Source organism: Idiotropiscis lumnitzeri, chromosome 13 (genome assembly GCF_059441095.1).
Source record: "Idiotropiscis lumnitzeri isolate Australia: NSW breed Sydney's pygmy pipehorse chromosome 13, RoL_Ilum_1.0, whole genome shotgun sequence".
In the NCBI taxonomy this organism is placed as follows: domain Eukaryota; kingdom Metazoa; phylum Chordata; class Actinopteri; order Syngnathiformes; family Syngnathidae; genus Idiotropiscis; species Idiotropiscis lumnitzeri.
This window is the reverse complement of record NC_142403.1, coordinates 13,903,658-13,930,757: the sequence shown is the minus strand read 5'-3', so window position 1 is coordinate 13,930,757 and position 27,100 is coordinate 13,903,658. Positions and strand designations below refer to the sequence as shown.

The following is a 27,100-nucleotide window of genomic DNA, read 5'->3' as shown; positions in this document are numbered from 1 at the left end:
TTTCAATTTGTCAGTCACATAGGTGGACTGATAAGGGTGGCGCCCCCCGCACCCCTGACACAATAGTCACGTTATCACGCAGACGGGGAAATTTGCGTGGATAATTTCTCCAGTGGTCGAGGGGGAGGGGAGGGGACAGAGAGAGAGAGAGAAGGGATTTAATACTGCGAGAGGAACAAAACCCACAGTGTCTTCAAGATGGATAAAAACGAGTAAGTACATGACGTGCAAGGCGTTAAAAGCCTCCGTGAACGGTTCGCAATGGACTCGGTGTCGCTGAACGTGCATAATGTGCCTTTAGTCAAACAGAAATACCAGCAAATAATGTTTAGCATCGATGCGGCGAATTGTGTCCGCGTTTGGTGTGTGCAAGTAGCAACGCATCGGTGTGTTCGCTCACGTTTGTTTAGCACCGTTGCAATGTCGCTTTGAACGAATGTGATGTTTTTCCACGTTTGCAATTAACGTGGAGTCGCAGCGGCGCGTCGACAATGTGCCATTTTGACAGATCTGCATGTTAACCCTGCACAACAACCAACCCCCCTCCAAATACACCCCCTCCAGCTCAAACAGCCACTACAAACGCGCTGAATGCTCGACGTGTTTTTGTCTAGCAAAAAAAAAAAATCAAACATGCAGCTTACGTTCGATGGAAAAGACCGACTTTGTTCATTCAGAATTTGAAAGAGGGAAAAAAGGAGAGCGACAACGGTCGGCATTGTGGTGAAATGGCTCTCCGATTTCATGTAACCGACGTGAAACTTGAGAGCTGAGGTGGGCATCGAAACGGTGACATTTAAAAACACGTGTTACATTTATTTGACCTCAAACGTGTTGGATTTGTTGTCACAGCGCCTTCGCTTTGGCTATTAGCGTCTATTTTGAGCGGTAGACATCATTAATGTTGCTTTCGGTTAACATTTATTGCGACTTGACACCGACATCAAGGTAAACAACGGAAACGTTGACATTTCCGGAAATGTATTTCATAATAAAATACAAGCCATGGTGGCATTTTAGATATTAGATTGTTTATATTAACTACAAAATGCATATTTGGATTAAGCAATTATACATACGATATTACAACTATTGGTTCAAATAAGTAAAACAAATGCACTTTATCCTAATATTATTTTAAATGTTGCATATAACATTTCCCCAATTTTACTCGACCCTCTCCACAACGCAGTTCACTTTTTTTGCGCAGCTTTTATGTCACAGATTTCTCGCTAGATCACAAGGTTTTGTGGCAATTATTTTTCCACAAGGACTGATACACTAAATTCACACGACATCAATTATTATTTGCTGCCCATATATTACATTTCTTTTTTTTCTTGCAGCGTGAACACTACAATTCTCGTGGTTTTTTTTTCCTCAATCCGACCGGGCCTCTTTCATATGGGGTTATGAATCGGATATGAATTTTATGCGTCTGAGGTATGAACACTCATCAATGCGGATCAAACCTACAGATTAAAAAAAAAGCGCTCCGCGTGGGAGGGGGAATTGCTTTGGAGACGATTGACAACCACCTAGGACCCTCTGCCAAGTTGCTAAAACTAAGAGTGTTGACTTTATATTTGACTTTAATTTAATCCCACTTGAAACATTAGGCAATAGCAGTTAAACCACGCAGACGGTTTATTTTTGACGCGCGGCAATGACGTCATTTAATTTCACCTAAATATGTCGTCCTCATTCCGCCTCGCTTCACGACGGAGCATATGTACTTTAGTTAACACTGTGCCACATGATGTTTTTTTTCATTATTATTTTTAATGTGCGTCATTCGACGTTTTTGCTTTGTGAGCGCGTGTCACATCACGAAGGCGACGAGGCTGCATTTGAATTTGTCATGTAACAAAAACTCTTGATTGGGGCAAAAGGCCTCGCTGCCAGCCGACTTTGCCTTCTCATTTGATGATTTGCACTTCACTCAACAGGCCAGGCCCGCAGTTTAGAGAAACGCACACATTTAGCGTCACATACTACAGTGCAGAATGGGATGATGGCGACCCCAAGTGGACATAAATAATAACTGCACTTCACATATATACCGTATGTATTTGTGTATTTTATTCATCAGGATTTATAATGCATATAGTTAGTCGCAATTTTGTGGATTGGATTTTCTGCAATGTAACTCCCACGATAGACGAGGGATAACTTTCTTTTACTGTCCGGCGGCACATAAGTGTGCTATTTATTGGTCTGAAAATGTTTACTTATTAACTAGAAATAATATATATTTTGTTCGTCAACCTATGCCAGTGACAGGGAGAACAATTAAACGCTCGTCCTCAACATGGCAGAAGGTGCATCAAATTATGTTTGAGAGTAAATTGATACAAAATCATCCTAATTGCGGGACAGCGTGAACCTCCATTTTGTATTTGTTGTATATATTGTGAGCCATTCAATGAACATTACAGACAACCACCGACATCAAACAAAAATCAAATGCTTTTAAATACAAATATTTCAGACTACAAAGCCAAATGAAGTAAATTGACCAGCAGGAATTAGAATGACTTTAAATTTCCTAATATAGCATCACATGTCCAGACTGGACGCTTTTTGTGAAATTTGTGTTCGGGGGTGTTACGTAGAAATTTTCTAATATAAAATATATGCCTTGACTCAATAAATAAATATATTCCTGGTATGAAGTACAATGTTAGTGTGTCTCCATTATTTAAAACAATTGACAATTATTAATCCGGCATAAAGATGGAAATTACAGAATAGCTCAATTTATATTTCATCACGGTTTCTTTCACTTTTTGTTTCAATGTGCGCTTTTATTTAGAATTCGGTCATGTTGTAACTTCCTGTCATTTTCCTCCTCCTTGCCGAAGCCGGGCCATCCTTGGCATGGCTTGTGTTCTCTTGTTTTCCTCGCGGATGTAGCTCCTCGCTTCGCTGCGGCCTGTGACGCGCCGGCCGGGAGTAAGGGGAGTGATGTGGCCGCGAAGGACCGCGGCGGAGCGATCTGCGCGACTACAAAGAGCACGGATACGTCGTTAGCTTCCCAACTAGCCCGGGCGAGCTCGCGTTCCAGGTGGCGCGGCGCGTGTTCGTGCTATGCTCGACGCTCGGCTAACAACAGAAAAAGGAGACGAAGAAGAAAAAAAAGAAAAAACTTTCCTTTAAAGACTGCTTACGTGATTTATACGCGTGCGCGAGAATGGAGAAGAAAAGGTGGGATTGTACTGCTCTCCCCAAGGGCTGGAAAATGGAAGAAGTGACCAGAAAGTCGGGTTTGTCCGCCGGGAAAAGCGACGTCTATTATTTTAGGTACTTAACCGAGCCGTGGTTCGACTTCTTAACTTACAAGTGTGTGCGGCAGCTGGTTCGCGGATGGATACACGCAGGACTATTTTATTTTGAGGGGGTACCCGGGTGTAAAGTTTGGGTCGGCGGCTAATGAGCGACAGGCCTCTTGAGTTGACGTCCGTTAACACTCCTTATTTCCCCTACCCTACCCCTTGACCTGAAGTGATCCTACAACGGCAGAATTGTGTTCTCCTTTAGCAGAGGAGACGAGCCAGATGAGGAACAGAGGCAAGAGAGGGGGGAGGCGGGTCGGTTGTATAGTTTGTGGTAGGCCCACCACCCTGTCTAACCTCTTCTGTTTCCTGTACTGTGTGATGTAAGACGCATCGTGTGTGCATGAGTGACGTGCACGGTCAGGTTCGATTGTACATTCTTAATGATTCTCATGCTCAACATACGAGGTGTGTCAGAAAAGTTCCAGACCTGCTGTCCCAGAATTTCCCTTTGGAGTCAAACGCATTTTTCCAACCTTCTCATGCACCACTGGAAGGATTCATCCGGGATCCCAGAACAGCGCCGCCGTCACGGCGATCTTGATGTCGTCCTGGTCACCTTAATGACTCCCTTGAGCTTGAGAAAGAAGGGGGGGGGGTCACACAATGCCAGATAGGGTCAGTAGAGAGGTTGCTTCAGCGTAGTGACGTTCTTCTTGGCCAGGAGCTGTCAGATGCTGTGGCGCATTGTGGTCAAGCAGCCATGAGTTATCCTGCGACAACTCTCTCCTCTTGTTGTGCACTGAGCAGCGCAAATGTTAGAGGCTCTCTTGATGGACTGAATTTTGACTGTCTTGCTTATTTTTTGACCTTGGTGATGTCAAACTCTTCCCCTGAAGGCTCTCTGGCGCGAGCTCTGAGAGCAATGCCTCATGACCCGTTATGGCTCTCCTAGCAAATCAGACCTCTTAGTCAATTCATATTTCTCTTTGCTTGAGCGCTGATGGCACAGTTTTATCGTTTCGATATCTTTTGAGGCACCAGTCCTGGAACTTTCCTGACACACTGTTACATTGTGAGTTGTCGCTCTCATGCGCGGAGCCACAACCAGCTCCATTTTTTTTTTTTTTTTAAACATTTGTTCGCACCTCCTTCCAGAAAAAAAAATCGTGTGGATGTGATGTGCAGTGGACATTAGAAGTGACATGGGATGTTTGTAATGCATTGTGAGGGCAGGGTTTCAATCAATTCATTCAAAGAGTTTGTGCTTGTTGCATGTCGTTGTCGTGTGTCTGTCCGTCCGCCGCTTCCCGCCTTTGAATGTTTTATGTGAAAGACGTGTCATCTTTGCAAGGATCCTGATATCTTTTCTTCTCTGCCGCCTCGCTTAGTCCATCTGGGAAGAAGTTCCGGAGCAAGCCTCAGCTGGCTCGTTACCTCGGCAACCAGATGGACCTGAGCTCATTCGACTTCCGAACAGGCAAGATGCTAATGAGCAAGCTAAACAAGAACCGCCAGCGGATGCGCTATGACAACAACAACCAGAACAAGGTGAGCTAACGCAAAAGCTTTCCCTGACTCCATCAAGCCAAAAGCCATGCCCGGTAAAATAAGCAAAGTCCTTGTTTGCGCAATCTGATGCAGCTGTCCCCGCGAATGTACACACATTCTACCTGGAACCTAAATTGTTTTTTATTTCGTTTTATGTCACTATCGTAGAGTTCATGGCTGTGCTGGTGTCCGTGTTGACCATTGATGATGTTTAACATTTATGATTGTCATCTTGACCATTTTAAGGGTAAACCTGACCTGAACACATCGCTTCCAGTCAGGCAGACAGCGTCCATTTTTAAGCAGCCTGTTACCAAGGTTACCAACCATCCCAGCAACAAAGTCAAGACAGATCCACAGAAAGCTGTGGACCAGCCCCGTCAGGTAAACATCTTTTCCAGGACCAGATTTGCACATCATAGTTAAAGTTGGACAGATCACTTATCTTTGTGTGTTTCTAGCTATTTTGGGAGAAGAAGCTTAGCGGCCTGAGTGCGTACGACATCGCAGAAGAGTTGGTGAAAACGATGGAGCTGCCTAAAGGTCTCCAAGGTTTGTGAGCTGTTCGCTTTCTGTCATGACCGAGATGACTTTGAAATCGAGGAGCTGAGTACACTGTCAATCAATCGCAGGGCAGATAGATACAAGGAGAGAATATGCAAACTACCAACAGGAAGGCCCGAGACGAGGTTAAATTACTGAACCTTAGAACAGCGAGGCAGATGTGCTCACTAAGTGAACCGCGCTGCTGAATTACAACAGTATATTGCAAATTGTAAGAAAATCTTTTTTTTTTTTTTTTCGCTTTATGTCCAAAACAAAATCTGAAGTGTATATTATATTTCAAATCAGAAGGAACCATTTAAAGGGCTGGAAATATTAGTGGGCAACTTGTGGTGCTCAACAAAGCTCAATGATAGGTCCACTTTCTTTTTTTTCCCCCTCATGATGGAAATTGTGTCACATGACTCACCCTGCTGAACTGCTATTAAAGTTTTTCTGTGTTTAATGTCACATCAAAGCGGAGTAAATATGTGACAAATAAAAAGGCTATTAAAGCACACAAATATTTTTCCAACTTCTGCGCTCTTACTTTGTCAGGTGTGGGCCCAGGCTGCACAGACAAGACGCTTCTGTCGGCCATCGCCAGCGCGCTCCACACCAGCGCCGCACCTATCACCGGACAGCTGTCGGCCGCCGTGGAGAAAAACCCGGGCGTGTGGCTCAACACCACGCAGCCGCTCTGCAAGGCGTTCATCGTCACCGATGAGGACATCAGGTTGGGTGGTCGTTATAATTCCGCACTTAGAGCAGTCTTGTCCTACAAGGGTAAAAAGTTGTTCACCATTGTCAGGAATAATACAAGTTTTACTGCATGTAAGTACAAGTGAGCTTCAGACACTTTATACGACCAGTTAATTTCTTTATCTAGGGTAATGCCGGAAAAAAAATGTTTTCAGTGGGCTGGAATTTATGTCAATGGGGAAAATTAAGTAGAATTAAATGAACTTGAGTAGCAACCATTGTATGGAAATAGGAAACAGAAAATTGCTGGCTGGACTTGTATGTGCTGACAGTTTCTGCGTGTCGTCGTCTTCCAGAAAGCAGGAGGAGCTGGTCTACAGTGTGAGAAAGCGTTTGGAGGAGGCACTCATGGCTGACATGTTGGCACATGTAGAGGAGGCGGCGACCGGCGAGAGCGACGCCGTCAAGGACGAAGGCAACGGCAGCGAAGACATGGAGAGCGTATAGCGTCGGTGCTGCCAGCTCAGACGGCAACCGGCATCTTTTTCCCAGGTCTTCATCTTCTTCACGGACATTGGACAAGCCCTCCCAGATCCTGACGCGCCTTTCTGGCGAGCTCCGGCCTTGCACAAGCAGACTGACTCAACCGCAGTGTCCGTTATGGCCACTGGATGGCAGCAACATGTGAAATTGTCTCCTGTCACGGGAAGTGACATACTCGAGAACTTTTTACGGACGAAACGTCGCAATCAGTGTTGGATGAACATTTTTACATCAAATTTCCGAATATTATTTTTCTTTCATACTCCTTGACAGTCATGTCAATGAAATGTTTTGGTACTAACTCATTTTTAAGAAGAATGCTCTATTAAATTTTAATCATGCATCTCTGTGCGCCATAAAATGCAGCGGTTAACTAAAAGTTTTCGCATGCTCACCAATGTTGGCACCATTATGGTTGTACACCATTTTTTTTTTTCAAACTTGGTGGCCACATACATACCTGGTGTCAAAATTATGGTCAATACCGTTTGTAAATGTCACTAATATTTGATGGGATCATTTTTTTGTATTTTTTAAGCCTAGCTTGTTGATGTTTAATGGTAAATAATATTAATAATTAATGCTGGAACTTGTCTGTTTAATATCAGCAGCCTGGATGTGGAAATTAAATTTGATTGTACTGCTGAATAAACGTTACTATGCCATAAACTCAACCATTGTTTTGATTTAATTTCTTGGAAAAAAAGTATATGATTACATTTATTTTAATAACTTGGATGAGATTTGTTTTGCTATGTAGAGTACCATGCCTGGAAGCAGACAGCATCTGTACCAAGTCCCACTCAGTATAACAGTAAAACTGTGAGTGGTTGAGACTGACTGGCAAGCAGTCCAAAGTTGTTTAGTCTGCATTTCAGTCAGTTTGATAGGCCTCAACGTGTGGTCTTATTAATAAATATTTTTTGCTGCATTATTTTTAATTCAATACAAGCAGGGAGCCTCTGCTAGTGGACGTCCCTTCTCTTTCACATCGGTTGTGAAAATATGTGCTGATGACTTCACAGGTTTGTCACCTGCCACATATTGACGTAACAAGTCAATTCCCATCCAATCAGCTGCAGATTCACCTGACAGTCGTCTTCACTGCGAGCGTGCGTGTGCGCGTGCATGCGTCATAGTATTTTAAAGTGGACAAAGTGCACAGGCACCGACTGGGACGTTATCCTAGGTGGAAGATCCCTTTACTTATTGTGTGGATGCCGTGTTCGTCTTCTCGGATGCGTTTGTACACTTAGTTGAAGATGGCAACACTGCAGCTGTACACTAAGGTAGGAGTACTGTTTGGGATTATTTTGTTTTATATATATATATATAATTCCAAACAATACAGTACAACACTTAAATCTTAATGACTAACGAATTATTTTTAAAAAATGTCAGCACATCCTGAAATACCAATGGGAATAGTTGTAATCTTAATGGCTATTATTATTATTATCAAAAGTTGATATTTGAAAGCAGATCATTTTTTTTCTGTCAGTTCTTATCATTTGTTCATTAACATGCTGATAGGAAACAAGCCCCAGAAAGCTCTACAAAAGCTGAGCGTCAGCTGAGACAATCGCTTTTGTGCGCAGTACAATCCCGCGTTAGAATTGTTTAACCCTTAAACTTTAAGGGGTCATTTTGTGACAGACGTTTCTTCACTTTAAACTTGGAACCCAAATCGTGTGTGTGGAAATCGCGGAATACTTAGCTCGAAGTTGCTAGCTTAGCATCCGAAGACTTGAGTGACTACGGAAGCCTTTAGGGACAAAACATATTTGCCAAAATTGTAATAGTGTAAGTGGGAAAGTAGAATGAATGTTGAACTAGTACATGAATTAGTGAAGACAAATTTATGTTATTGACATTACTTGTGAGTCACTTTTAAGTAAAGTAACTTATGTAGTTTTAAGTTTTTATCACAGTTTATTTTAGACTGTATGCTAAACAAATTTATGTACCGGTACCCTAAAAAAATTGCTGAGATTATTACTACTTAGGGAGAAAAAAAACTATCAACTTTCACTCCCAACTGACATGACAAAGATTTTCAGGTGGCCATTGTGTGATTTCACAATATTTCCACCCGCTGTGAATTATAAAGATGTACGGATCCATGTTCAAAGCCAAAACAAGACCAAAATGGGACTTTGGAATCTCCTGAAGAAAAAGATCCAGAAATATACTTATCACTATTTTTAGTCCATAAACACTGCAAACCAACTTATCCAATTAAGAGTGACTTTATGTGTAATTCAAATATGGTTTTCTCAGGGGAAAATTAATACATGTATGCATATTCTTATTATTTGGTGTCCTATATAGTGAGTGCACTATTTACTATACACATCACACTATAGTTCTGCATAATGGATAATCCAGGTAGGCCTTTAAAGTGGAATGGCCACTGTTAATTTTTAACATTTTTAAGAGCTTTTTATGCTGATGGCTGCCAAATGTCTCATCAGGGTGAGGCCAGGAAGCAATGTCAAAGCAATCAAATAAAAACTGTTACTGTTTTGGCTCACATCTCCGATTCTTTCACCAGGGGGCCAGCGTGTGGGCTCCTGATCCCGATGCTGTGTGGGTGTCGGCCCAGCTCCTCCAGGACTACACGCCTGATGACAAGCATGTGCTGCTGCAGCTTTCTGGAGGGAAGGTGAGACAATATTAAAATGAAATCCTCCAGCAAAATGAAACAAAATGTCTTTCCGATTCGCAGGAGTTGATTTACCCAGTGGAGGCGCCATCTGACCTTCCTCCACTGGCCAACCCCGAGATCTCAGAGGGTGAGAATGACTTGACGGCGCTCAGCTTCCTCCACGAGCCCGCCATCCTGCACAACCTCCGTGTTCGCTTCCTGGACTACAGCAGCATCTACACATACTGTGGTGAGCAGATGACGCCATATGCACCAAAAAAAGTTTTGGGACACACCTCTTTAGCTCATCATTAATTTCTGTTGGGTCCCTTCGTCCCATTTTGTACAATTCTATGGTTGTATAGTGAGTAGAGTTTGCAAAGAGTTTTTTTGTAGCCGTAGTCAACAAAGCAAGGTCTTGCTCTTATGAGCTCGGTGTGAAAGAACCCCATCAAAAACCTCAAAATATTCTTATGGATGACACTCGCCAACATTTTGAAAAAATATTTATATGATTTTCTTTCACTATGTCCAAATACTTTTCTCAAAGTGTATTTCTCGTCTGGTATATGCCAATACTCACATTCACACTGCCATCGCTGTGCTAAAATACAGGAAAATCTATTTATTTATTAAAAAATATTGTTGCTCGCCAGGTGTTTTGTCACCTGATGGAGTGTATCTCAGTTTCAGAAAAAGAAAGGAAAATGAGGAATAATTTCATATTCACACTGCTAAAAAGTGAACTAATATACACGAATAACAAATAAAAAACACCGTTATGAAAACAATGAAATTATTTTGGTTCAATGTTTTTGATGATTGGCACCATTTGATGTTTCTGTTTCATATTTGAATATTTTTTTTGCATCTTTTATTACAGCATTCAGAAAAAAAAAAATATTTGTATTTTAGATTAAAAAAAAAAAACAATGTGGAGATACTGTACATGCGAATGAATGAAGAATTTTTCCAGCGTTTGGGAAGAAATAAAACTACCATATTCGCAAAATTGTATAAATATGGGACTAATGTTTTTTGTTAAACGGTTAAAGATTTTATGATGGTGTCTCATTAGAATTCCAAATAGCTCCTAAAAATGTGAACAATTTTTGTCCTGCGATTGGCATGTTGCCACTCCAGGGTGTGATCGTCCTTTGACCCAAACTCAACTGGGCAAGAACAAGTGCGATAGAAAATGTATGAATGGATGGGAACAATTTGTTTTGAATCGACAACAAATTGGAAGTCAGCCAGTCGTTCCCTCTTGAATGTTTTCTTTTTACGGACGGTGACGATCAAATGCATAAACCTCTAATTGTTGCCAGGTATCGTGCTGGTGGCTGTCAATCCCTACGATGAACTCCCCATCTACGGCGAGGAAGTGATCGACGCATACAGCGGTCAGGACATGGCCGACCTGGAGCCTCACATCTTCTCTGTTGCGGAGAACGCTTATCGCACCATGATCAGGTCAGCCTTGACTCTTTCTCTGTCTCTCTCTTTGCTGTTTTGGGTAAAGTCCATTTCCTTTCACAGAGAGGAGAAAAATCAGTCAATCATCATCAGCGGCGAGTCGGGTTCGGGCAAGACGGTCTCAGCCAAGTTCACCATGAGGTACTTTGCGGTGGTGGGAGGAGCCGCTCAGCGGACCAGCGTGGAGGACAAAGTGCTGGCCTCCAACCCTATCATGGAGGTAATGGAGGAACAAGAAAATGTTTTTATTGCTAGTTTGTTTGCGGCAATGAAACTGATTTTGTACGCAGGCCATCGGGAATGCCAAAACCACCAGGAACGATAACAGCAGTCGTTTTGGGAAGTACATCCAAATCGGCTTTGGCAGGAATGGTGACATCATCGGGGCCAACATGAGCACCTACCTGCTGGAGAAGTCCAGGGTGGTCTTTCAGGTTCACTTTTTTTTTTTCGTTTTTGTTTTGTTTTGAACATCCATTTAGTGTTATTAGACATGCAACAATATGAATCTTTCTAAAAACATCAGAGGTTACAACAGCGAGACTTGAAGGAACAAGTCACTTGAAACACTCACAAGGGAAACTACTGAAACAACAGAGAAACTAATGAACTAACCAATCACTTTCATTTCAATCACGACTGAATGTTGACAAATTTTTTTTGGTTTCCTGCCTGTACGTTAGGCTTCAGCCGAGAGGAACTACCACATTTTCTACCAGCTGTGTGCCTCCAGACAATTGCCTGAAATGCGATCACACAAACTGGGTGAGACTTGAGCTGCCTCATGACCACAAACTTGCAATAGTGAATACAAAAATGACAACTTAATGGATAATGTGCAACAAGTTGACAAAGACATTCATATCTGATCACGTGTAGCAATCTGTTGAAGTAAATATCAATTCAAAATATAATTTTTTTTTTTAAATGGCGAATTAAATTACTGACTTGTATCCAGCTGCTCCTGAACATTTCCGCTACACAAACCAGGGAGGAGATCCAAACATTGCTGGGACTGATGATGTGATGGAAATGGAGCGCACTCGCAATGCTTTCACTGTCCTGGGTAGGTTGAAGTTTACTAACACACACACACACACAAAAGATACATTAGACTCATCTTGTGTGGAACTTAAAGGTGTGCTCCCAGACCAGCAAATGGAGCTCTTTAGAATCCTATCAGCTGTTCTCCATTTGGGAAATGTGAAGATTTCAGGCACTGGACGAACTTCTGACCGTTCTTACATTGACGTGAGTTAAAATCACAAATGTTCCTTTCTATTTTTCTAGTTTTATTCTTGTCAGGATAGAACAGCCGCATGGAATGCACCATACAAGATCTCCTTACTAACCATCACACTGAACAAAAGAAATAATCAAAATATGAACATATTTAAGGAGAAATGTCTTAGTATACGTCTTCCTCCAGGCAGATGACAGTTCTATGGCAATCTTCTCCAAGCTTCTGGGAGTGGAGGCCGCCCACATGGCCCATTGGCTGTGCCATCGCAGGTTGGTGCTTGCAGGAGACACGCTGGTCAAGCCCATGACGGGTCAGCAGGCCTTCGAGGCTCGAGATGCTCTGGCCAAGCATATTTATGAGCAGATGTTCAAGTGGACCGTGCACCGACTGAACTCTGCCCTGCGAAGCCAGACGGGCCGTGCCAAATCCATCATAGGGGTTCTGGACATCTATGGGTGAGTTGCGTCTGTGTGTAATTTAAATTCTCGCTATGAACTCACAAGTGTGCCTATATGTGCAGCTTTGAGACCTTTGAGCGGAACAGCTTTGAGCAGTTCTGTATCAACTATGCCAATGAAAAACTGCAACAGCAGTTCAACAGGGTGAGTGATGTGACACCTCATATCAGTCAAGCATCAACAGAAACTGTAGAAATAAGAAAAATTGTCGACCAATGTATTGCGTCTTGTGGAATGCCGCCAACAACCAATTTTTACATTTATGTAGTGTCTTATATAAAAATGTGTGGGCTTAAAATAGAGCCTTGTGGAACACCACCAGTATCTGTCTCCAGTTCCTGTGGTGGCGGCGTAACCCAAATTTGTACATTAGTTGGAACCTAAGGCTTAATGCATTTATAATGTCATAAGGCATATACTTATAGGACAGAAATCTAAAACAAATAAATCAAAAACAGTTACTCTAGCATAGTAGTATGTAACATTAAAATCGGTGGACTTAGTATAGCTCCTTGTGGAAGACCACCAGTACCTTTCTACTGGGGGTCTGCGATGGAGTTCTGTTCCTATGGCAACATAACCCAAATTAGCGTTCGTAATCCAAAAACTGTATCACTAACCCACGCACCAACCAATTTTAAACTTTAGACTTTTGCTCCGATGGGATGACAGTGAATATTGTTCCAGTCAACTCATCTGTGGCTACTCCCCAATGTTGTGCACAGCACGTGTTCCAACTAGAGCAAGAGGAGTACGTACGTGAGGAGCTGACGTGGAGCAAGATCGACTTCAGTGACAATCAGCAGTGTATCCATCTCATCGAGGGACAGCTCGGCCTCTTGGACTTGTTGGACGAGGAGTGCAGGGTCAGTGGTGGACGCGTGGATTGTCTTGCCCTTGCAATCCAAGGCCAACCATTCGAGAGATGCAAAGTTGAAATGTTCTTGTTCATATCTGGACTGACCAGATGCCCAAAGGTTCAGACGACAGTTGGGTCCAGAAGCTGTACGACCAACACCTGACCGGCCGATGCCACCCTCACTTCCGCAAACCTCGAATGTCCAACAGTGCCTTCGTCATCCTGCACTTTGCCGACACGGTGTGCCACGCAGATTTCTCACTCGTTTTCTGTTTAATCCAGTCGAGTTTAAGTGTCTGCTTCTTTCCGCAGGTGCAGTACGAATGCGGCGGCTTCCTCGACAAGAATCGAGACACCGTCTTCGAGGAGTTGGTCAACGTTTTGAAAGCGAGTCAGGTAGCCGTGCATCTGTGCTTTTACGTAACTGGAATATATGCATGACGGAACTTCAGAGGTCCGTACAAATTTGCTTTCTCACATGTGCACGTGTGTCAGTCGGAGCTGGTGGCCGAGTTGTTCCAACAGCAAGAAAAGGGCCCGAGCATGGTCAATGGAAGCATCCACTCGGGAAGAAGAGTCCACAGAGAACATAAGTTGACCGTGGGCTTTCAGGTGAACTTTTACGGCCTCTCTGCTACAATCTTTCCCTTTTTGTCTTTTTCACTAAATATCCTCCTTTTTTTTTCCAGTTCCGTCAGTCCTTGCAAATGCTGATGGACACTCTGAACAGCACCACACCTCACTATGTGCGCTGTATCAAACCCAACGACCTGAAAGAGCCCTTTATGTGAGCGCTTGCGTCAACGCTATCGCTGACGGCTCACTTTTAAACTGAAAACATTTGACTTGTCAGGTTCGACCCGAAGAGGACGGTGCAGCAGTTGAGAGCATGTGGAGTGCTGGAGACCATTCGAATCAGTGCTGCCGGTTTTCCATCCAGGTAATGACTTGTTTGCTCTTCACTAGAACAATTGAGTCACGGAGAACTCCATTAGTCATTTTTGCAGGAGAGTGTTTTCGTGAATTATGACTGTAACCTGTAGGATGCGTTTCTTGATTTGCGTTGCAATGCTTACTTCTTGATACTTGAGTTTGGCAGAAAATGTGTTTTTCCTCAGAGTACCACTTTTGCAACCTTTGATGATGCGTTAATCAAAATGACACTTGTAATTTCCCCAGATGGACATACGAGGAGTTCTTCTTCAGGTATCGTGTTCTTCTGCGAGGGTCCCTACGCTGGGAGGAAGCTCGGTTCACTTGCCGGCAGGCCTTGCCTCAGCTCATCCAAGACCCGGACCAGTACGTGTTCGGAAAAACCAAAGTGTTTTTCCGCGCCGGCCAGGTGGCCCTTCTGGAGAGGTTGAGAGCGGAGCGGCTCAGAGCGGCCGCTGTGATCCTTCAGAGTTGTGTCAGAGGATGGCTGGCCCGGATACGCTACGGCAGAACCCTCCAGGCCACCGTTACCGTACAAAGATACTGGAGAGGAGCTCTGGCCAGGCGGTGAGTGCATTCATCTTTGCTGTTTTTCTGTTCTTCTAACAGGCAGAAAAAAATGTATAGGCAGTTTTGATTGAATTTCATCTCCTTGCAGTTCGGCTCAGACTCTGCGGTACATCAAGGCTGCTTTGGTAATCCAGAAGACTTACCGCATGCTGGTGGACAGACACATGTTCCTCTTGGTCCGACAAGCAACCATCACCATTCAGGCCTTCGTCAGAGGCACGCAATCCCGTCGGCAACACCGACTGGTTGGTGTTTTGTAATCCGATGATTTCCTGGTTGAAACAAGAAGATGGGAGTGCTCTAATGCGCAAACATGATGTCTTTGCCTAGCTTGTGGCCGAGCGAGCCGCCACGCTGCTCCAAGCCAGAGTGCGGGGGTGGTTGGCGAGGAGGATCTTCACGAGGTTGCGGGCGACCGTTGTGTTCGCCCAGTGTTGCGTTCGTCGTAAGGCAGCCAGGAAGGAGCTGCTGAAGCTCAAGACCGAAGCCCGCTCTGTGGAGCGGTACCGACAGCTCAACAAAGGCATGGAGGTCAAACTGATGCAGCTGCAGATGAGAGCAGACCAGGAGGTGCGTCATTATGTCATGTGATCAAAGAAAAGTGCATAATCAAGTCATTTAGCTGTCATTTCTGGAAGAAGAGTAACGATAGCGCCCTTATTTCAACATTTCGGGTACTCGGGTTACCAGTCAATTGAATGAATTTCATTAATCGCTTAAATCATGGGTCCAGGCTAGAGAGAGCGCTACCCTCAAAGAGAGCCTGCGTGTGGAGCGGGAGGCCGCCGCCACTGAAATGGCTGCTTTAAGGGCTAAACTGGAGAAACTCGAAGCACGTCAAAAGCATTCCACTCCTCCACCTCCTGCTTGTTCCGTCGTGAGCCAGGAGACAGAGCAGGAAAGGAGGCGAGCAGAGGAGAAGGCTGCCCAGGCGCTACTTCAGCTGACACGAGTAACTGGAACTGCAACTTTGTTTTGGTATCGACTTTGTGCCTTACTTTGAACTCTTTGTGACTCTTGAAGGAGGTGGAGACGCTGCAGGGAGAAAAGGTGTCACTCAGCGCAGAAACGGAGCATCTCTCCGCGCGCCTGCTTCAGCAGGAGCAAGAACACGAAGGTAGCACTTGTCACTTTTGGCTTTGCTGTCTTCCATTTCGTATCTTGTTGTTTCCGCCCGTGCAGCTCTTGTGCAACAAGCAGTATCTCAGGCCACGGAGGCTGTGAGGGCGGAGCTTGATGAGGAGAGAAGGAAGCACCAGGGTCTCCTGCGGGACTTCACCAGGCTGGAGCAGCGATACGACAACCTGAGGGAGATGAGCCAGCTTATTGAGGTCCGAAATCAACACAAAAGCTGCTCGGAATGTTACATGCATTCATTTTTATTGCGGACAGCCTGAGCAACAAGCGTAGGCGCCAAATCTAGACAAGACAAGGCAAATAAATAGTAAAGCTATAAATGTGGAATATAAATTGTTTACTTTAATCTGTCAAAATTTTCATTTCAATAATATGTTCCATGCGCCCCCGCTAGTCTCAACAGAGCAATTTGATTTCTGAGTTCAGCAGCAAAATTCACCTATTTTTGTCCCTCTGAGGGGGCGGCCATTTTGTCTCTTGCTGTAAACGACATCACATTTGCTCAGGTCGCGACAGAGCACGGCTCACCTGTTTTCCGAAGCCGAGTCCTGATTGGTCGTTATCTGAGCCTTGAGCAGCTGTGATGTAATTGTCACTTCAGCATGTGGCAAAATGGCCGCCCTCTGAGGTGGACAAAAAAACAGGTGGAATTTACTCCTAAACTCACATTCCACAAACGCAATATCAATCAGAATGTCATATTTAGACTCGTGAGTCTGCATAGAATATATCATGGTAACAATTTCTATTCCTTCCGAGCGTTCTTCTTCCATCACATGTCACCGCAGGGCGCCAGGGGCCTCAGGAGATCCGACTCCACGCTAAGCTGCGAGCCTCTGTCCCCATGGCCTCAATCCCTCACCCCGCTTTCCCTCTCTCCCTTCCCGTCTGCCTTCCCGTCTCCCGAGGAGGTGCGGCGGGTCAGCGTGACGTCTCCCACCGCCGAGGGAGGCTTCACCGAGTGGAGTTTGGAAATGACAATGGTTTGGGACACGTTTGTTTTCAAATGAAGCTCACTTCCGCTTTTAATCTCGCACCCAGACAAAACGTGCAGCTTGTTACAAGCCTTGGGTCTTGCTTGCAGGAGCAGCTGATGGACAAGATGGGCTTGAGCAAAGAGTCTGCCGTGGAGCTGAAGGGAGAAGACCTGGCTCACGCTTACGACGCAATACGAGTGGCCAACAAGTGAGTTTTCACTCATTCATCGCCGATCGCGTACAGCAAGGAGTAACGAGCAGTTGTCCTTTTGGAGGTTCTTGGAGAGCCAGTTGCTAAGTCAACGCAGTCAGTGGGAGGAAGAAGTGGAGAGGCTGAGGCGTCAGCTGCTTCGAGTTAGCTCGGGTTCGTCTTCCCATCAACAGGTGGCTAGCTGCTTCTTCGTAAAATCAATCCAAATGTTGCTGACAAGCTGACTTTTAACTAACTGTGGATAAGCAACCACATGCTGCTTCACCAAGTCTCAAGACATCATAATGTGATTATGTACATGCAGTCCATGCGCCGCTGCTTTTTTTTTTTTTTAATTTTTAAAGAAATACTGTTGTGTGAAGGAGCTTCTGGACGCCCGCGAGCAGGAGTGCGCAAGTCTGAGGCGGCAATTGAAGGAACTTCGGAACTCTGTCACACTCCGCAGACTCCTCACTCAAGGTGAGAGATGCCGATTTATAAAATTTTTTTTTTACATTTGGCCATCCAAAATTCAGTCTTTGAGCCGGTGTTTTTTTTTTTTTCTTCTTTTCTAGTTTTACCGTCAGTTTTTCCCACTGAGGGCCCTTCTTCAGCTCCGCAAAAAGCACCCACAGCAGCCGGCCTGTTTGAATGCAGGAGACGAGATGAGAGCAAACTCATCAAGAATCTCATCACCGGTCAGCCTTCAACAGTTTGCTTTTTGTGGTTTCATTCTTTAAAGCAGTTGCGATTACGTTTTCTGTGACATTACAACGCACATAACCAGCAGAGCGAGAATGGCATCTGGAAAGCTGACGTTGACCATGGAGTTAAAAAAAAAAAGTTAATTCAAGAACATTGAATTGTTTTACTACCAGGATCGGGACTGATATATTTTTTTACATTTTATAACGCAGTTACTCTTCATATGTTTGTTCTGATTAAAGGCCTGTCATGAATTAGTGCAATTAGAACACCCCCTTTGGCTTCTACCGTTTTTCTGTCGTTGTGTCCAGACGTGCGGGCGGACGTGGGCGCGTCTCTCGCTCCCGGGCTGGCGACCGGCGTGATTTTCCTGTGTGTTCGCCAGGAGGACGCCAGGGGCGATCAAAGCGGCGCTTCGTCGCTGTGTCGCGCCACTGTCGCTGCCATGAAGACGGCTCTGAAGGTAACCCCAGATGAGACGCACTGGACAAAAAGATTAGGCACGCCTGATTCAATAAATCGATCCATTTTCGCTAGCACTTATCCTCAATCGTGTCATCTGGAGATTATTCTAGGTGACTTTGGGTGAGAGTTGAAGTGCACCCTGGACTGTTCGCCAGTCAATCACAGGGCAGGACAAATAACCATCCACACTTATGTTCTCACATTCACTGTGGTCAATTTAGAAGAAGTAGTATCATGCATGTTTTTTGCTACGTGTGCACTACGTCCAACCAAGAAGTGATCATTTTTCAGAGCGTTTAATGCGATGTTTCTCACTGCAGAAGCACAACGCTGATTTAGACATGACGGCTTTGTGGCTGAAAAACATCAGTCTGTTACACGACCTGCTGACTCAGCACGCGCCCAAACAGGTGAGAAGCACATGTACACACCCGTCGGTGTATTATATGAGGGACGGGTGAAACATTCTCAAAGTACTGAGAACTGTTTCTGTCACGTGTGTGTGATTCCATTTCAATTTTGTGTGCGTACTTGGGATTGTCAGGAGAGAATTTTAAATATTACGGGCTTCCACGTGTGTTTTTCAGCCGTGTGTTCGCGAGGACTTGCCGCCACTGTCTTTTGACGTCGGCAGCCTAACCCAAACGCTGAGCGAGCTCCGCATCCAAGCCTACCAGCAGCTCGTCTCCATCACTGAGCAACGCCTGCACAACTTCATAGGTGACGCCAGAAACCTGACCTCAACCTACCCTCTTCACACTAATTGTCTTCATCTCACCTCTTCCTGCTCCTCAGCCGCCGCCCTGTTGGAGGGCGAAGACATTCCGGTGGGCTCCAGAAGGCGAGTGGGTCCGAAAAGTCGGACGGTGTCGGACGCGCCCACCATGGCTCGAGTGCTGAAGGAGCTGGGGGCCCTTCACGTCGCCATGACCCAGCAGGCTTTGCACGCGGCGCTGATGGAGCGCGCCTTCCACCAGCTGGTTTACTTCATGTCCGCATCGGCCTTCAACAGCCTGCTGCTCAGGAAGGACGTGTGCTGCTGCAGCCGTGGAATTCACATACGGTAGAGGAGGAAAAAAAATAGAATGCAATCACCGGTTGAACAATAGACAGTATGTATGCACGGTAGTTTTTCATAAACACTAATCTGGTAGAATAAATCACAACAGCATAAAATTCAACAAGTCTCAAAAGCTCAACAGAAATTACTCTATGTCAAACAACAATACGTCATAAATAATTTAAATAATACATCTCTTAGAAGATGAAACAAAATTTCATTTGGGAAGCCAGCCTTTTGTTCTTCCAAATAAAATGAATTTAGCCAGAAATGCGCCAAAATTTAGGTTTTTTTTTTCCCCCCCAAAATATTTTTTACTAATTACTGGCACTTTAATTAAAAAAAAATCTACATTTGTGTTAATGTTATCTCAACCACTGACATTTAAAAAATAATTTTCACATTCAGTAAAATAAATGGACCTGGCTTCTATTTTCTTTTAATTCCTAATCAAATTTTGTCAAGAATCCTCAAATAGATGTTGTGATTTATGTTTTAGGCTGAACGTGAGTCAGCTGGAGGAGTGGCTGCGCGGCCGCGGTTTGCAAACGGAGGGCGCTGCGTCCTCACTGGCGCCTCTCATCCAGGCCGCTCAGCTGCTGCAGATGGGCAAGAACACAGATGCTGATGCTCAGGCCCTTGTGCACACGTGCACCGCCCTCAGTGGCCAGCAGGTGACCCTTGACCTTTTGCTAAAGAGATGTTTCCACCAAGCATGGTCATTCACTAATCTGCTTTGTGTGTAGCTCCACATTATATGTTCCGGTACTCTACCACTACAGTTGGTAACCAAGCAGTAGGGTACCAAATTTATTTTGGTCCCCTTCACAATTTTTGACATTTACAAAAATAAATGAATAAAATGTATAAAGATACTGAATCTTACTTTATTGAGAAAAGTTTAAATATTGTTTAACAAAATAACATTGTCATATTCAAAGAACAAAGCCGTAATTTGATGAGGAAAAATGCAGCAATGTTACAAGAGTGGTTTTTAAACCAGTGTTTAAATACATTTCGATTACCATAATGTCTTAATATTGCAATATTTTATCTCTGAATATTACAACTTTATTTATTCTTCCATTTACAGCAGTCGAAATATTATTATTTTCTCTCCTTTTTAATCTTCCGACTTTATCTCGGTAAAATTATGTAAGTCCTAAAACGGTGGAACATTCCATGGTAATCTTCCACATTTATCAAGTTATCAAATACTTATAAAACTGAGCCGAACAGTCCAACTTGGTGGAAAAATCCAATTTTGTTGAAGGATATATTTGAAAAGCGTGGACGAGATGACAAATTGCCACTTGTGTTGAGCAGATTGTGAAGATGCTCAGCAACTACACACCTCATGGTGACGTTGAGGAAAGAGTCTCTCTCAATTTCATCCGTCTGGTTCAGGTAGGACACTGCGCCACTCGCACGTGGTCACATGTCCCGGTGAAGACCTCCATCTTCCATAATTCCTGGCAATTTGTTGTTTTTGAGCTCAGGCCCGAAACAATTATTAATTTGGCGCCATCTAGTGACATTTATACATTGCTAGTGTTTTTTTGTTTTTTTTTGGGCGTTTGAGTTTAAGAAATGTCCTGTTATGTTGGCAGTTAAAAGACTAATATTTCTGCTTCTCTTGAGGAAGCTTCTAAAAGCCATTGTTGCCTTTAATTTGCCAGCATTTATTATCTTAAGTACATGTCAAAATTCGAGTTCAATGACGCTTGGCCATGTGTGATATGTCCGATTCTGCTAGCATGCTAATAAGGCTAATTTACTTATTGTGTTGAGTAATTTAACGAGTGAATACAGTTGTTAATGTAAGAGGTCCCCAACCTTTTTTTCCGCCACGGAATGGTTCATACAAGTGTTTAGCTTGCATTTGTTGCTAATGCTAGCCGCAAGCCATTAGTCGCCACTAACGCTGGAAACTTGTCTCGTGTCATACATTGACGACGTCATTAACTAGAACTTCGTTATCGTCCTAAATTAGCGACTGAATATGATTTCGGGATGGCGTTATGTTGCCGTTAGTGGCAACGATGTCACGTCAATTAAATGTGCGATAAAGCAAGACCGAAGGTCGAAAACGGAAATCAAGGTCGCCGTTCCGCCACCACACAGGCCAACTTCAAAGTAAGAGTCTGCTAAGGCGATTGCGTTGACTTCAATGACTCGATGTATTGTTTAAGCTTTATTTTGAAGTTAGCCATTGCGGAGGCGGTTGTTTGTTGATTATGTTTGCTGCTTCCTTGACCATATTGGAGGAAATGACGCTGTTGGGACAAGAGAGAGAAAGAGAGAGAGAGAGAGAGAGAGAGAAACATTGTTCATTCGTTTGCGAGTTCGTTTCACCTCAAATTGCCTAAATGCTCCCATACACGCGACTTTCAGCTTTACACCACTCGTTACAAGTCCATCAAAGATGGATGTTAGCCTGTCACCTTTCAAAATAAGATATTTTTTTTAGCCTCAAATTATAAATAAACCTGAAGTACTACATGTGGTTGGGAAAGAAAGTGTAAATATATTTTGGCTATATTTAAAACATTTTCATAAGACATAATGTTAAGTCCGTGTTCCCAGCATTAGCACTGATGAAAATTTGTGGCCCCTTCCAGTTTTGAAGTTGCCAATCTCTTGGTCAGAAGAATGGTGTTGATGCTTTCTGATCATCTCCGCTTTGGGTGATCATTATTTACAATTACAAACACCTTTTGTGGGTGTCAATTCCTATAGACTGTTTCAGATTATTTTAATCTTAAATTAATTCATTTGAAAAGAACAGTATTTCACAATTCATTTATAGGTGAACCCCACCCCTCAATTTTTGAACGGTAGTATACGTCCTCCATTGTGTCTCTTTCAGGGTCTCCTTAAAGACCGTGTGGACACGCAACCTCGGCAGATCCTCCTGGAAGTGAAGCGCGTGTTTCCTGTCACCTTTCCCAACGAGGCGCCGCCCGCCATTCGTGCGGATGACTTGGTCATCCCGGATTCCCTTAAGATAACTTTTCTACGCAGAGTTTGAACTTTTTTCCTCACAAATTAAACCCCATTCAAATTTGCCATCTTTTATTGGAAGCAGAACACAACAAGACTGTCGTCCCAGTAACTCCCAGAACAGAAATATTAAAAAGAAAAAAGTATAAACATCTTGTGTATAAAAAAAAAGTCTCATGCGACTACTGTGCAACACGTCACATCATCATCGTCATCAGTTATAAGTATTTATATATTCCTAAACATTTGAAAAATAGAAAAGAAGATATCAAAATAAAGGAGACAACATCAAATTATTACACGTGCTGGCACAAGACATTTCTTTTTAAAAATGAAAATCTCTCTTTTTGTTGCAGCCTTCCTATCATGCACCATTAGAGGAAGTACAGAACCGTGCACGTGGGGCAGAACATGCTCGTCTGCCCTCTTGGTTGTGTGCTTTTCACTTTTTAATTCAATTTATTTATTTATTTTTTTTGCATGTGCTTCCATCCCAAAACTTTTACATGTCTCTGAAAAATGACGCTGCGTGGACGGCGGGAAATTTGGTCACTACGCGGCCTCTCGAGCTAAATCGAGGCGCACACGCCACGGAGACGCTGATTCGCAAATTGGACTTATCCCTGCAGATGGGCGTGTTCCTACAATGTAGTTGAAGGCCGGCAACACCTGCACAATGACTGACTTCCCTGAGCCATATAGTCAGTTTATTCCGAGAATCAAAAATCAATATTAAACCAATAAATTTTGGCGTGGACAAAATTAAAGGCGCAATGTTACAAGGAAAAAAAGTCATGACATCTCACGACTTTTGTCTTAACATAGCCTTTCTCGTCATTTTGAAACTTTCCTTTTCGTGTGACCTCAACACTTCTTCATAAAAACGCCACCGCAAATGATTTTTTTTTTTTCAATCAGCACTGATCAATTCTCAAATAAACTTGATCTTCTGATTTTGAAAAAAAAAAAATAAATAATTCAGTCTCGTCTCCACTAAAACTGCAGCAAATATTTGGCCCTTGACATTTAATTATTTTTATATACAATATATCCAACACTTGTGCTGATCAGAATAATAATATCCACCATGTAAACATTATGAGACATCTTCAAAAAAATGAAAGACATTTGCAGATGCATAGAGTTCCACTCTAACGTGACTTTGAAGGCCCGCCTGCCGTAACACGAGCGGGAATGCTCGTCACAGGCCGAAATAAGACCGCAAACACACGCCCTGTATGCGACTCCAACTACTACGTCACTTTTTAACGGGTGGGCCACAATCAGAGAGGATGTTTGCTTTTATTGACGTGGAATCATTCCAGTCAATACACAGCTCCTAAAAAAGTGGAACCTCCAAAGTTTCTTTATCTTAGAAAAATGTATACCGCCAAGCTTGTAACCCGTTTCTTGATGACTTGACCTCTTCAATATGAGGAATTTTTACCCGTCTTTGGATCAAAAATCTTGACCAATCTACTGGGTTCAAAATTCAACCCAACATGCTAACCCAGCATTGACTCGCGGAATTTTGGACCCAGCAGTGTTAGCTATCACGCGCAGGTGGGGTTGCTACGATCAGGTTCAGGAGTGTAACAATTGTCTTTACTGTTTAAGATATTATAGAGGCATGACCGGATTGTGGCACCAAATTCATTTGAATGACACACGACGAATAAGAAGCAAGAATGAGGCAGCCCTGCTCATAGCTTAATGCTAATTGCTTATGTCGCAGTGTTGCGCAATATCCTGCCACTCATCTGCTGAAATACAGTTCCCTCCAAAAGAATTGAAAAGGCCTGGTCAGTTTTGGGGATTTTCTTGTATACTGAAAACGTTTGGGTTTCTGCTCAAAAGATGAATATCAAACTAAAGGTCAGAGTTCCAGCGTTTTTCCAGGATTTTACTGCGGCCTCTTCCAGTTCTTGTTTGTTTCTGGAGCTTTTGTCCTTCAATCTTCTCGTAAGGAGGTAAAATGCATGCTCCATTGGGTTTAAGTTCATTTAATAATGACAGTTCCGATACTTTTGCAAATTTGGCTTCAAACAATATGTGCTCCACCGTGAGTTGTTTCACATATTTAGATGTAAATGCCATGGATTTCTGAACTTTTGTCTGCTATTCATCTTGTGAAAATGTCTTCAGTATGCAACAAAAACAAATGAACTGATCATTGCTATTCCAATAAAATTGGAGGGGCCTGCTTCTCTATGCTTCTATTTCACACCTTAATATAGCACACTGCAGTCAACTTCAACAAGCAGTTAGCCAATTACTTTCTTTGTTCCGTCATCCATTTAAAAAAATAAAAGACAAGAAGATAGCAAGAGCGAAGACCCTGTGCTCTGTGACCTTCACCCTACTTGCATGCGCTACTGATTAGAAAAGGGCTGGACAACCTGCAACCAGAGAGATTTGATCCGACCCGCCATGCTAATCTAAAAACAACTCAATGTTTTTTCCATGTCAGAAGCGGACCGGGTGCGGTGGGGATCTTCAGCCCTTTTGGCGGCAGTCCTATTTGATGGACGGACAACGGATGGACAATGACTTGTGCTTAAGTGTCGTCATGGCAACCCACATAGTCGTGTTTAGGCGTGGGGGGAACTTGGCATCTTCCACCTGGAATGTTTACACTGGTTACAAAGACCGTGACACAAAAAGCGCACCGCGATCTTGGCTTGTGTTGGTTTCAATCGCTGGCAACACACACACACGCGCACGCGCACACACACACACATTTGCACTTGTCATCACAAAGACGGCGGGTGAACAAGACAGAAGGCATTGAGGGTGTCAGGCAGTGTGCTCTGGTCCACCATCTAACATGATCCCCAAATATAGCGGAACTTCACGCATGACTCATGATTTGACTCCGAACTCCATCCGTATAAATATAATCTGGAAGAAAAAAGTAAACAATAATAAATAGTTGCACTTAAACGTGTTCATCTGCTGTGCTTTTCTTCCGTGGGATCCTCCCTATCACCGTTCCTTTCGGAATGTTTGGTATCTTTTCGCCGACACATTTGAGCGACTATCTTCCCCCCCAAAAAATGATAAAACCCTGTGCAGCCGAATGAGACGTGTGCAACTCCACGTGTGATATGCGGCTTGTCAGAAATGTTCCAGGACTAGCAACCCAAAAAGAGCTTTCCCCTTCCGTGTGTGTCGGACAATACACCAGCGCATCTACAAAGAGATCCTGAGAGTGTGAGAAGAGGCGGGAGTTGTGGTAGGACAACGCCCTGAGCATCTGACAGTTCCTTGCCCAGAAGGATAATGCCATGCTAAAGCAAACTCCCGTGTATTTTTTCCCAAGCTGAACTGAGTCATCGAGGGAACCCGTTTTGAAGACGTGGAGGACATCAAGATGGGCGTGACGACGGAGCGGATCCAGAAGAATCCTCCAGGAGTTCATGGCGGTGTGGCAAAGAAGGCTGGGCATTACTTGAAGGGGAAAACTTGAAGTTTAGATGAGAAAAAAAGTAGTGCTTTGATATACGAGTTCAATTCATTCAGGGAACAAGTGCATATCTCAAAACATCTCAAATCATCGTTCCCCATTAAAATGAACGGAAATGGCATACGTTATTTTTCCAGCCTCTCCAAACGTTTTTCAATAAGGACTATTATTTCTATTTTTTTTTAAACTGCCCAAAGATAGCTGGGATAGGCTCCAGCAACTCTTGTGAGAAGAAGCGACTCAGGTACTGGATGGATGGATGAATTTTCACAGAGGATAAAGAATATACGCCTGTGAGTTGCTCCACCATTTGTGTTCAAATTGCTTTAAGCACGACAACACCACCATACTGTAAATGCTGTTCATTAGCCCGTCGATGGCGTTTCCCGTTATGTGTTAGCGTTAAACCAGTAGTTTTTTTTTTGTTTTGTTTTTTTCAAACACGCATCATCCAATTCGCTTAATGTTTAGTATTACCGTAAACTCAAGTGGCATCAAACAGCCTGAAGCCTTTTTTTTTTGGAAGAATTGTTCGCTCTTTGTCAAACTGCCTCATCTTGTCGAGAGAGTTGAGTTCACTGCCATCATACAGCACTTGTGCCTCAAATTTTTTGCTGACAAGACAAAGCAAAACAAATCGTCCGGACAATAGCACTCGTATCTCAAGGCACCCGTCTATTTCACTACACCAGTCCTGGAACTTTTCTGGCAGACCTTGCAAACTCCACAATTCAACTCGACCACAAAGATGGCTGATGCGATCCATAATGATGAACGCACGGCCATCGGAATGAATGTATTTACATCACGAAGCACGGTCGGGGGCGGCGGGGGGCGCTTAGCCGCGGCCTTCCTCTGCCGAGCGCTGGTCCGACTTGAGCTTGACGAACTCCTTGGCCACGTCGTCGTTGTTGCGCTGCGACAGGATGCGCAGCACGGTCAGGCCCGTCTCGTCCATGTGGATGCGCTTGCCCAAAGGCAGCCAGCAGGCCACGCTGCCCTTGGAGGCCACGTCCTTCAGCTGCAGCACGGCCATGCCCACCGTGCGGTCCTCGCGGGCGAAGCAGTAGTCCTTGACGCACACCTGCAGCTCATAGCATTCGGGGCCCACCTCGCTGCTCAGCGTACTGATAGGGGGAAGAAATACAAAACGCCTTAGACACTGAGGAAAAAGTCTTTCCTTTACAATATAATCTATTAGAATAAGGTAAAAACGTAATCCACTGAGAACAAAGTTCTAAATGCTACAGTGAAAATAATATATTAAATGATAATAATAATATGGAAAAAATGTGAA

General features: G+C 43.8%; 3 protein-coding genes across 7 annotated transcripts in view; 2 read left to right on the top strand and 1 right to left on the bottom strand.

The window, feature by feature from the left end:
- Nucleotides 1–124: 124 nt before the first annotated feature.
- On the top strand, nt 125–7,288 carry mbd3b (methyl-CpG binding domain protein 3b). Of its 5 annotated transcripts, none has more exons than XM_088312547.1 (7): nt 184–212; nt 3,541–3,570; nt 4,667–4,826; nt 5,073–5,210; nt 5,288–5,378; nt 5,928–6,105; nt 6,428–7,288. In XM_088312547.1, the coding sequence occupies exons 1-7, from the start codon at nt 199–201 to the stop codon at nt 6,576–6,578; spliced, it is 762 nt and encodes a 253-aa protein (XP_088168673.1). In that variant the 5' UTR covers nt 184–198; the 3' UTR covers nt 6,579–7,288. The 5 variants fall into 5 exon arrangements, with proteins under 5 accessions (XP_088168674.1, XP_088168673.1, XP_088168671.1 ...); XM_088312545.1 differs by having other exon boundaries at nt 3,541–3,609; XM_088312549.1 differs by lacking the exon at nt 184–212 and adding an exon at nt 682–3,303 and having other exon boundaries at nt 3,541–3,609.
- A 434-nt stretch (nt 7,289–7,722) lies between these two features.
- On the top strand, nt 7,723–22,652 carry LOC148324562 (unconventional myosin-Va). Its single transcript, XM_088312542.1, has 35 exons — nt 7,723–7,903; nt 9,169–9,279; nt 9,343–9,511; nt 10,590–10,734; nt 10,801–10,957; nt 11,028–11,171; nt 11,421–11,502; nt 11,696–11,803; nt 11,876–11,988; nt 12,167–12,435; nt 12,501–12,582; nt 13,164–13,304; nt 13,406–13,537; nt 13,610–13,693; nt 13,793–13,909; nt 13,987–14,084; nt 14,151–14,237; nt 14,477–14,797; nt 14,889–15,045; nt 15,131–15,370; nt 15,534–15,752; nt 15,824–15,917; nt 15,983–16,131; nt 16,726–16,920; nt 17,022–17,122; nt 17,190–17,298; nt 17,488–17,584; nt 17,680–17,802; nt 18,121–18,272; nt 18,595–18,684; nt 18,862–18,994; nt 19,070–19,337; nt 19,834–20,008; nt 20,661–20,741; nt 22,204–22,652. The coding sequence occupies exons 1-35, from the start codon at nt 7,877–7,879 to the stop codon at nt 22,363–22,365; spliced, it is 4,932 nt and encodes a 1,643-aa protein (XP_088168668.1). The 5' UTR covers nt 7,723–7,876; the 3' UTR covers nt 22,366–22,652.
- The window catches only part of unc13a (unc-13 homolog A (C. elegans)), a 55,697-nt gene continuing 50,989 nt past the window's right edge, over nt 22,393–27,100 (bottom strand). Inside the window, exon 45 of the mRNA XM_088312553.1 lies at nt 22,393–26,930. Within this exon, the coding sequence (XP_088168679.1) occupies nt 26,642–26,930 (289 nt within the window). The 3' untranslated portion in view covers nt 22,393–26,641. The remainder of the gene's footprint in view (nt 26,931–27,100) is intronic.

Bases quoted from the DNA above. Each gene is read 5' to 3' on its own strand.
- mbd3b (XM_088312549.1), top strand. From the start codon at position 3,194: ATGGAGAAGAAAAGGTGGGATTGTACTGCTCTCCCCAAGGGCTGGAAA. The intron at 3,304-3,540 runs GTACTTAACCGA...GTTCTCCTTTAG, and splicing joins AGCGACGTCTATTATTTTAG to CAGAGGAGACGAGCCAGATG. The intron at 3,610-4,666 runs GTAGGCCCACCA...CGCCTCGCTTAG, and splicing joins GGTCGGTTGTATAGTTTGTG to TCCATCTGGGAAGAAGTTCC.
- LOC148324562 (XM_088312542.1), top strand. From the start codon at position 7,877: ATGGCAACACTGCAGCTGTACACTAAG. The intron at 9,280-9,342 runs GTGAGACAATAT...TCCGATTCGCAG, and splicing joins TGCAGCTTTCTGGAGGGAAG to GAGTTGATTTACCCAGTGGA. The intron at 13,910-13,986 runs GTGAACTTTTAC...TTTTTTTTCCAG, and splicing joins AGTTGACCGTGGGCTTTCAG to TTCCGTCAGTCCTTGCAAAT.